The sequence below is a fragment of the Cucurbita pepo genome, chromosome LG12 (genome assembly GCF_002806865.2).
Source record: "Cucurbita pepo subsp. pepo cultivar mu-cu-16 chromosome LG12, ASM280686v2, whole genome shotgun sequence".
NCBI classification, from domain to species: domain Eukaryota; kingdom Viridiplantae; phylum Streptophyta; class Magnoliopsida; order Cucurbitales; family Cucurbitaceae; genus Cucurbita; species Cucurbita pepo.
Genome location: NC_036649.1, coordinates 1,609,498 through 1,620,105, shown reverse-complemented (window position 1 = coordinate 1,620,105; position 10,608 = coordinate 1,609,498). Strand labels below are relative to the sequence as shown.

The following is a 10,608-nucleotide window of genomic DNA, read 5'->3' as shown; positions in this document are numbered from 1 at the left end:
TTTTTTTTTTTTTTTTTTTTTTTACATTTTTAAAATAATTTATTTTATTCATTACATTTGAAATGTCTGAATTTAATTCATATAGTTTTAATAAATAATTTAGTATGTGAAGTTAATTTATATTGAAATTAAAGAAATAATAATAATTTTTATTCAGAGTAAAAAATAATATTTCAAAAAAAATTAAGAGAGGCTCATAAATCCTAAATTTATTTTTTTAAAAGTAAATATTAAATAATTTTAAATTTTCTTTAATTTTATATGAACTAAAATAGAATAATTATCAAAAATGCATTNTTTTATTTTTTTTTTTTTTTTTTTTTTTGTGCCATAAAATATTTATCTCGTTGAATATTCGTATTTAAAGAAAATATGTGGTTTTGGAAAAATAATAATAATAATTAAAAAAAAAATTGGTGAATGGATAAGGCATTCAGACAAGACAAACTCCTTCCCGTGGTCGTCCTGAGTTTTCATTGTCTATCACACATCCACGTATTCCTAGGATTGGTCTGTGGGACCCTTTATGAATGAGGCCCATTTTGGGTTAAATGGGCCTGACCTACTTTATTTGTGGGCTTTCTATATGGATATTAGTGGCAAGCCCATTTAGGTTGTAACCGGTAGGAGTCTAGATCGTGTCTCGATCTCGATATATAAAAAACTAATTATAATTTTTTTAACGCACACTCAATGGTTATTAGGGGTGTAGAAAAAAATTCAACAATCCAACAACTTGAACCGAGCCGACCCGAAAATAGAGAGTTGGGTTCCGTTGAGTTACCGATCCAACCAACCCCTAATGATCATCTTAATAAATACCACATTGTAGCCGCTTATTCGATAAATTTTTTTGTGTACTGTGGGAGCTTCAAACATTTACACATGCCTTATTTTCGGCTATAAAATAAACGTATGGGTAAATGATCAGACATTCGAACTTATACAGGTAATAAATATTTTATCTACAAAATTATGTTCAGACATTCGTATGGAAATTATTAATAACATTGTCGATGACTTTTAAAATAAAAAATATTTAAAATTGAAGAAAATGATTGATTTAAAATTTAGGGTTTAGCGGATTCACATAGGTTAAGTTTGATATTTTTATATCAATATCTAACTTTGCTTGGTGAAATTATTGACACGTGTGTAGATAATGGATTGAAGAGGTGGGACCCAAAGTTTGAGGCTTAAATGTTGCCTTTTTGTGTGGCTGAGATCTAATCAATCTGAAGCCACCAATCCAATCTCTCGCTTTTGAAGGTCGAATAGGAAAACTTCATCTACACCGCCCGCACCGGATTATTTCCCCAGTTACTATTAAATTGTTGATTTAATTTTTACCATTAAAATATGATAATATATTTTTTAAGTCAATTTTATAAAGTATTTTATTTAAAAAATTCCTTAATAATATATATATATATATATTAAATAAATTTCAAAGTTAAAAAAAAAAAAACAAAAAACAAAAATTAACTAAATAAGGTATATTGGTGTAATTAATTTTTGTTTATGCATAATTGAAAGTTATTTGAAAGTAGAATATAGTTTTTATTTATTTATTTATTTATCTATAACTTTATTGATAATCGAAGGTTTACACGGCCTCTAATGTAAGGACACGTGTTGGAGGGGACAATCGGGGGCGCTCGTGACTTTCCCTTCGGTCTTTTCACGGCATCTTTTGACACGTCACATTCAACTTGCTTTCTTTCTATATTTTTTATTTTATTTTTCATTTATTAAAACATTTATTCTTTGAAATTTTCCACAACTAATTAATTCCATCTAACCCCCTCCCATTTATGGATGAATTTTCCAGGAAGGAGATCTTTATTTTTATTTTTATTTTTATTTTTATTTTATGGTAAATTTTAATTTTAATTTAAAATAATAAAATTATTTTTTTTATACTTTTAAATTTAAATAATTTGTGGTTTTAAACCAAACAAAATTTATAAATTTATTAAATACAAAATTTACGAACATTTTTTAATTTTCAAATTTTAAACATTAAACTCGTAATTTAATTTTTTTTTTTAACATTTTTCTTAGAGAGGTTGACTAGGACTTTTGAATGTAAACTTTATATATATATATATATATATATATATATATATATATATATATATATATATATATATATATATATATATATATATANTATATATATATATATATATATATATATATATATATATATATATATATATATATATATATATATATATATATATAGGTATGTATATATATATATGTAGGTATATATATATATAGGTATGTATATATGTATGTGTGTATTCACTTTTTATATAATTACTATCGTTTTCTTTTATTTAAATTTGGTTAGTGGTTATGGTTCATTTGTAATAGTCAAGTCCACGGTTAGCAAATATTATCAGTTTTGGTCTACTATGTATCGTCATCAATCTCGTAGTTTTAAATTGTGTCTACTAAAAAGAGGTTTTCACATCCTTATGAATGTTTGGTTTCGCTTCCCTCTCAAACCAATATAAGATTTCACAATCCACCACTCTTGGGTGGCAAACGTCCTCGTTGGCATACCGCTTGGTGTTAGGCTATGATACTATCCATAAAAGTCCATGCTCACCGTTAATAGATATTGTCCACTTTGTACCATTACATATTAACATCAGTCTCACTGTTTTAAAACGTGTCTAGTTTTTCATACCCTTGTAATAAATGTTTTCTTCATATTTGTAGTTTAAATGGTTAAAATTATAATAATACTTATTTTTCCAATAATAAAATACAATATGTAATTATTTTTTAAATCGTTATAAAATAAATTAAATAATTTTTTTTAAAAAAATCAACAATCAATTAACAGCAGCTTGATTTAATAATTACCAAAATTATGAAAGTGGGATTTTAAAATAAATTATATTTCAACTTGTTCTTTTTAATTTCATACGAAACCAATATTACTCGTAACAAATATGGATACACTTAATGAAATTGTAATGGGCGGCTTTTTTCTATTACCTATAAATATTTTTTTAAACGATAGTTGATTTTATTTAATTAATAATTCTAAAAAATTAATATTAAAAATGTTCGAATTATTGGTTGACTACCCAATCAAATGACAGCTACCGGTCTACTGTTTTTATTTTTTTATTTTTAAATATTATTCGTTATTTATTAATTTACTAAATTATATATCTTTACATATATATATATATATATATATATAATTTATTTATTTTTTAGAAATTTTTTAATACCGTTAGTTTTATATTTTTATTTAAAAAATATCCTTAAACTTGGAACGATGTTTATTTTATAAGCTCTTAAATCGTGGTTCATATCATTCTCATTATTTATTTTATAGACTCCACATATTTTCATTAATTATTTTACATTACTGTCGCTTCTCCCTCTTCTATAAATGAGACCGACAATTTTTTAATCAATTATTTTTCAATTATTCTTCTCTTATTTATATTTTTTTATTATTAAATTTCTTCCCACCCAAACAACAAAAATTATACTAATCTATTATGTTGTCACATGCAACAATTTTTTATTAAATTATAATCTGATTAGCAATTTTATATTATTTATTTAGTTTGTAAATATTTATTGATTTCAAATATAATTCTTTGTAATTAAATATAAATTATTAGAATAAAAAGCTTATTATTAAATTAATAATAAAACAAAATTAAAACATTATTGGCTATTAAATTATTAATTTTTTTTTACCATTTAAAATAAAAAAAATAATAATTGATTTCATTTATTGCTATTTTCAATACCCAAGTCTAATGGTTCTGTTCCTATTTTCAGAACCAATTCCGAATGGGACCCTACTTTATTATTATTATTTATTATTTATTATTTAATATAATTTAAATAAAATAAATAAATAAATAAAAAGGTACATAGGAGACAAGAGAGCATTATTGCTTGCTTGCATTTCACTTCTGACTTTGTCCCCACCTCCCTTGAAAGCTTCGTAGATTTGTTCCCCCTTTATTCTTTAATTTTTTTATTCTTTAAATAAATAAATAAATAAATTTTATTTTTATTATTTTTTATTATTTTTTATTTTGTGGGAACATAAAAATCAAGGTCCACTCACCTTTTCCTTTTTTTCCTACTTTATTTTTCTTTTTCCTTCTTTTATTTTCTTTTTCCTATCTTGTTATTCACTTTTTAGATTATACAATCAAGGTAGCTAGGAATTGTTTTTTTTTTAGGTTAAATTATTAGAAAAATACTCAAATTTTGTTTAAAATGTATTATTTTTATTAATTTAAACCATTTTATAAATATTTAAAATAATTTTAATTGAGAGACGCGGTTATGAGAATCTTTTTTTATCTAGGAAAAACAAGAAGAACCGCTTTCTCTTAACCTATCGTTGCTCTCAATCCAACTACAAGGACAATAGCTCTCTACTGGAATATCTTGCGTGGCAGCTCCGATCAGTGTCATCTGACTTCTGAGTCGTAAGCACTCAGTACCTAATAAGAAGTAAAAAGTCGGTCTTTACATCATTCACATACATTTCCATATTTTTACTGATCAACAACTTGCTTTTCACTCTCGAGACAATAGCAATAACGCACTTAATTCTAATTTTTGATAGCATTCTAATGGATTTCTACTAGAATCACGAGTAATATTCAAGCTTTTGAAAGAACAATAACGTTTTTTCACTTCAAGGGTATTTTTGTAATTTAACGTTTCTTTTTAGAATAAAGTTCATCCGAATATGTAGTGAGACGAATTTAACTTTAACCTTTCAACGAACGACTTACGTTTTTTTTTTTTACCGTTTAGGTGACTTTATTGTTTTTCTTATTACCCGAAAAAAAAAACGAGGGAGGGTTTATTAAATAATCACAAAACTTAATTATTAAGGGTAATCGGTAGGTAACCTAACCCTTTTAAATGGTCAAAAGTAAGGGTTGGAATATTTAAAACCACCCAACCAAGTCACTTATTAATGAGATTTATAAGAGATGCCATGCTTGAATATTGAGTTGGTTCGGGTCAAGTCAACATAACCCTACCTTAAATAAACTATATATTAAACGATATATATATTTTAAAATATAGTTTATTCATATATATATATATATATATATATATATTAATATTGTCTATGCTTTTAACTTATCAATTTTAATTAATTAATTGTTAGTTCCAATAATTTAATAAGTAACGCTGTAAAAAAAAATATTACTAAGATTGAATGTAATTTTTTATAAAGTTAGGGAGAATTAAATTATTACATAAAAATAATAAATGAAATTGTTGACCAAAAACATCGCGATTGATTGAAATCGGAGACGATTAATCGGCGAGTAATTTAGAAGAAATGGAAAATACACGGTTCTCACCGTAGCCGAACCGAAGCAATAATGATACGGGGTTAGCGACTTTGAGCCCAACCAAAGCACGTGGGGGCCCACCCAAATAATTTCCATGTAAAAGAGCACAAAACGACAACTAACACTTGTTGATCCCAACGGCGTCATCAATAAATGGTTAAGGACAACGACGTGAAAGCTTCGCAATGTAACGGCGACTTGACGGTTCCCGTTAAAACGGGGTCCGTGTGAGTTGGACACCCTCAAAGACCGAGTCATTTTCTGCCACGTATACTCTCTCTCTCTTCTCGCTCAAACAAGGCGGCCAATCGCTTTCTGTCTTCACGCGTCATTTTGCGAGGGGTCGGTGAGATTAAGATTAGACCAACGCTCTTTTTTTCTTTTTTTTCCTTTTCATCTTCCACGAAACGACGCCGTCTCGCTTATCCTCAATCTCTCTTTCGCTATATATCTCACCTCGAGCGACCTGAAGACCAAACAAAGCCTTAGCAGAGCAGAAATACATAGAGGGAATCCGGGAGGGAAAAAGGAGTTGAAAAGACGATAATACCCTTCTTCTTCTTGTTCTTCTTGTTCTTGTTCTAGTCTCCCGTCTGGTTGTTTGGTACCGTGTGAGGAAGGAGAGACGAGGGTTGAAGCTCTTAGTTTCAGAGGAAGGAACTCACCAGTCCTGTAGCGTTTGTTCTTTGGTTATTTAACCTTTTTTTTCGTTTGTTTTTGGGAGATTTATTAGGGATTTTTACTTCTTTCATCCATGGGGACTGAGATCCTACGGCCTCAGGATTGTTTGATCGAAAGGATCAGAGTTCCACCAGCGCCGTTTTGTCGCCGGAGGAGTTCTTATGGAAACTATGATTCGAATGTTTGCAATTATAATTCTAGATCTAACAGGAAGACGGCGGCTCGGTCGGAACGGCCGGAGCAGCGGAAGCGGTTTGTTTCGAATCATTCGGAGCCGTCGGTCTCGAAGAGATCGAGTTCCGACGATTTGAAGTCGATGAAGACTAGTTTGGTGATGGAGAAGGTTACGATCTTGAGGCGAGGTGAATCGCTCGATTCGAAGATCAAGAGCGAAGCTCTTAGGAAGGAAGGAGATAATCTGGTCGTGTGTGGGACCGAGAGGCTGGGACCGGCGCCGGAAATGATACCGAAACAGATACGGATTGTTGATGTTAGGTGTCCGATAGCCGGTAAAGCCGACGTGTACGCCGGATCGGCTTTTTCGATGTCGCCGTGTCCTAGTTCTCTTCCATTACCGTCGTTCTCGAAGAAGAAACATGTATCCACCATCGTTGACGACTCGGCTACCAGAGATCTGAGGCGTTTGCTTCGGCTCGACGCATGAGATCTTCTCCAGATCTTGAATTTGGATCTTAAATCCATCTCGAAAATCATCTCTCGTCCATTTCTCATCTCTCATCTTTCTAATGTCTCTTTCGATTTGTCCAGATCTGAACTGCCGTGATTTTTTTAAACGGTGGTAGATCGGAAAATCGAGCCAACGAGACAGGTAAATCAGATTAAAAGAAGAAGTATATCATATAATATCGTGTATTTATGATGATCCAGGTTTGTTTAACGGGGAAGAAATTCTGTGTATTGTAAGTTTAGCTAAAGTCTAGGCCGGAAGAACAGTAATTCGGGTGGGTATGGGTTTGATTTCTGCAAATATTGGGAGAAAAGTAGTTTGCGCTTTGAATGATTAATTTTCTGCTCTGTTGTGAAATTTCTTTGAGTCTCGAGGGCTTTGTTAGTTATTTTTTTTCTTCTTTCTTCTGTTTGATATTACGAAGCTGAATATAATAAGAATACAAATCTGATGAAGATTCTGTATTTCTGGTAGCCATACCCATGTTCTTGCAGTTCTTCAGCATCCGAATGTTCCTTCTCTCTCTTCCTTTCTCTTTAATTTCTTCTTAACATGGCTGAGATTTCCGCCATTAAAGAACACCTTGAGCTCGTATGATTTCCTAATAGCCTAATTGAAATTCAGGTTCCGTACATAGATTAAACAGATGAATCTTGATTTACTTTTCTTGAAATTATGATCATCGCTCATGTCTGAATCATCCTTACCACATGATTTTTGTGGATGGAGTAGATTGTAAATTAAGTTATTTAAAAAAAAAAAAAAAAAAAACCTCAAGATTTCTTTTGTTCTTATCCTTCGGAGGATGATCCGACGATGAACGCAATTAATGAAGAGGATTACACATTGTTTTGGCACTTCATACACGAATTCAATCTATTTTATTATTTCTTTCAAAACTGCTTAAAACAATTGAATGATCATTTTCGTGTTCATTCTTCAGAACTTCTCGACGAAGGAGATCATCTTCTCATTTGAGATTCACGAACGGAGATATTCATTCGAGCATGATTGGTAAGTGTGTTAGCCAAGTGAATTGAAACGATCTTGATAATCATCTTCGTGGAGTTATTCATCTGAGTACGAACCGAAAACAATTTTTACTAATTTCTTTAAAATTCAGAAAGAACCCTAGTTTTGTGCAACAAAAGAATTGAACACAAAAAATGCAAAATCCAAAATCCAAAAGAACAATTTGTACTCATCTTTTGAAGCTTTGGCCGGCTTTCCGTTTCTTTTTGTTGCTCTTCTTCTTCGTTTTTCTTTTCATCATCGTCTTCCTCATAACGTTTCCGCCATGATTGTTGGGCTTGAAAAACTTCGCCGAGTTGCGGAAGGCCAGACATTCCGCCCATTCCTCCACTACGCCTCTCAATGCGTTCATCTTCTTCAACAAATCCAGCCGATCCATTAGGCGAGTCGTTTCGTCTACATTTCTGTACTCTTCAATCAGATTCTTAATCCTTTTCGTAATGGTTTTCTCGGCTATCACAGCCTCCGCGTCCGCCATTAAAGAACCTCTCATCCTTCTGTTAACCAGGGCTATGATTATCAGAATAGGTTTTTTAAATAGTTTTTATTTTTCCTTTCAGAATATGTGATCTTATTATTATTTTAAAAAGAAGATAATATCTTATTTTGCTTTTTTCTTTTTCTTTTTTAATTTTTAATTTTAAATATTTTGAATTACTGATATTTCGGAAAAGGGCATTGGGCTTTTGATGATCCAACTCTTGGTGGATGGAACAAATGGGCTGAGTATAATATCTGGCAAGTTGTGCTCGAATGAATACGATTACTCATTTTATTAGGGTTTAGGATTTGTCGAGTGAGCTGCTCGAATGAACACGTTTACTCATTTTATTAGGTTTTAGGGTTTGTCTAGTGAGCTGCTCGAATGAACATGTTTACTCGTTTTATTAGGGTTTAGGGATTGTCTAGTGAGCTGCTCAAATTACTCGTTTTATTAGGGTTCAAGGTTTGTCTAGTGATCTACTCAAATGAACACGTTTACTCATTTTATTAGGGTTTAGGATTTATCTAGTAAATTATGCTTGAATGAACATGTATATTCATTTTATTAGAGTTTGGGGATTATCTAGTGAGTTGTGCTCGAGTGAACACGTTTATTCGATTTATTAGGGTTTAAATTTTATTTAGGGAATTGTATTCGAATAACACTTTTATTCATTTTATGCAACAGCTCAAGTCTACCCCTAGTAGATATTGTCCACTTGGCCTGTCACGTATCGTTGTTAGCCTCACAGTTTTAAAAGTCGTTTCTTAGGGAGAGGTTTTCACACCCTTATAAGCTATGGTTCGTTCTCCGCTCCAACTGAGATGTGGGATCCAACGATTCACTCCCTTGAGGAGAAACCAAAAAAAAAAAATATATATGCAAGACAATATTTGCTACCAATAGAAAGTTTTATAATAATGGCTACAATTTAGCCCTTTTTATTCTATAAAAAATTTGAAAAAGTATAATATAATTTACTATAGTTAATAATAATAATTATTTTTAATTTTAATTAAAAATAAGTAACGTTAATATGAAAAAAAAAAACCTATAATACAGGAAAATTCCATTTTAATTATTCCCTTAACTTGAGCAGTTCGAACTGCCTGTAAAATTAGCGTCGTACCTGAACGAAGAAAAATGGGGAATCCGCCGATTTCGCCGGAGAATCAGCCGCCGCTTCACGGGAGCGACGCCGACGCCGACGACGAGAACGTCAAGCAGCTCAATGAGTGCTCCTCTTTCTACTTATCGTTACAGGTTCTTCGTGGCCGTTGCGATCGTCATCTTCTTCTTTTTTACGTTCTGCTAAAACCCTAAGCCCTGAACTGCAAATTTTCAGGAATGTCTTATCAAAACTAACAGGAACTGGAAAGATTGCCAGGCTGGTACGCCGCCATCTCTCATTTCTTCTGGTTCTAAATTTTAGGATTGTTTAGGTTCATCTCTGAATCGTATAGATTTTATTTTATTTTTTCGTTTGAAGTATTTATCCCTTAGATCGAACTGGAATTCATTGTAGCAATCGGCCAACATCTCGCTTGATTCTTACAAATTTGAAATTTCAATGTCTATTCTAAGTAATCCCTTAAATTTTCATCTAAAATGACTGTTCTAATGTATGATCTCACCACTGATTTGTCTGGCAGAAGTTCAAGCTTTGAAGGCTTGCAATGAGAGAAGGAAAACTGGCCATGGCAAGTGAAGGTTCTGGAAAGGAGCATAGTGTACCAGATAACATCTAAGATATTGGCTTTACTCATTCACAATTTTGTTATATTGACTCGTTTAAACGTATTTTGAGATATCTAAAAGCTTGATTGTTCTGAAACCTTATCATTATGTCAAGCTATGCTTATCTTAGCCCTATTTCTGCTCGTGACCTGAGAATTTGAATCATACAACAAAAGGGTATATATTAGCCGATCGTTACCTCAAAAAAGAGTATATAGTAGTTGCTGTCGAGCTATGCTTATATTACCCATATTTCTGCTTGTGACCTAAGATCTTGAGAATCTGAATCATACAACAAAAGAGTATATATTAGCGGCTCGTTACCTCAAAAAAAAAAAAGTATATATTAGTTGCTGTTGAGCTATGCTTACGTTAGTCTTATTTCTGCTCGTGACCTAAGATCTGAGAATTTGAATCTCAAAAGACTATATATTAGCTGCTCGTTACCTCAAAAAAGAGTATGTATTAGTTGCTGTCGAGCTATGCTTATGTTAGCCCTATTTTTGCTTGTGACCTAAGATCTTGAGAATCTGAATCATACAACAAAAGAGTATATATTAGCGGCTCGTTACCTCAAAAAAGAGTATATATTAGTTGCTGTTGAGCTATGC

The 10,608-nt window shown here is 31.4% G+C and overlaps 1 protein-coding gene across 1 annotated transcript; it reads left to right on the top strand.

Moving 5' to 3' along the window:
• Nucleotides 1-9,326: 9,326 nt before the first annotated feature.
• On the top strand, nucleotides 9,327-10,140 carry LOC111807214. The gene is made up of 3 exons (XM_023692829.1): nucleotides 9,327-9,523; nucleotides 9,606-9,651; nucleotides 9,913-10,140. Exons 1-3 carry the CDS (start codon nucleotides 9,404-9,406, stop codon nucleotides 9,966-9,968), a joined length of 222 nt encoding a protein of 73 aa, XP_023548597.1. The 5' UTR covers nucleotides 9,327-9,403; the 3' UTR covers nucleotides 9,969-10,140.
• Nucleotides 10,141-10,608: the final 468 nt, after the last annotated feature.

Coding starts and splice junctions, on each gene's coding strand:
- LOC111807214 (XM_023692829.1), top strand. CDS start 9,404: ATGGGGAATCCGCCGATTTCGCCGGAGAATCAGCCGCCGCTTCACGGG. Junction 9,524..9,605: donor CTTTCTACTTATCGTTACAG/GTTCTTCGTGGC, acceptor GCAAATTTTCAG/GAATGTCTTATCAAAACTAA. Junction 9,652..9,912: donor CTGGAAAGATTGCCAGGCTG/GTACGCCGCCAT, acceptor TTTGTCTGGCAG/AAGTTCAAGCTTTGAAGGCT.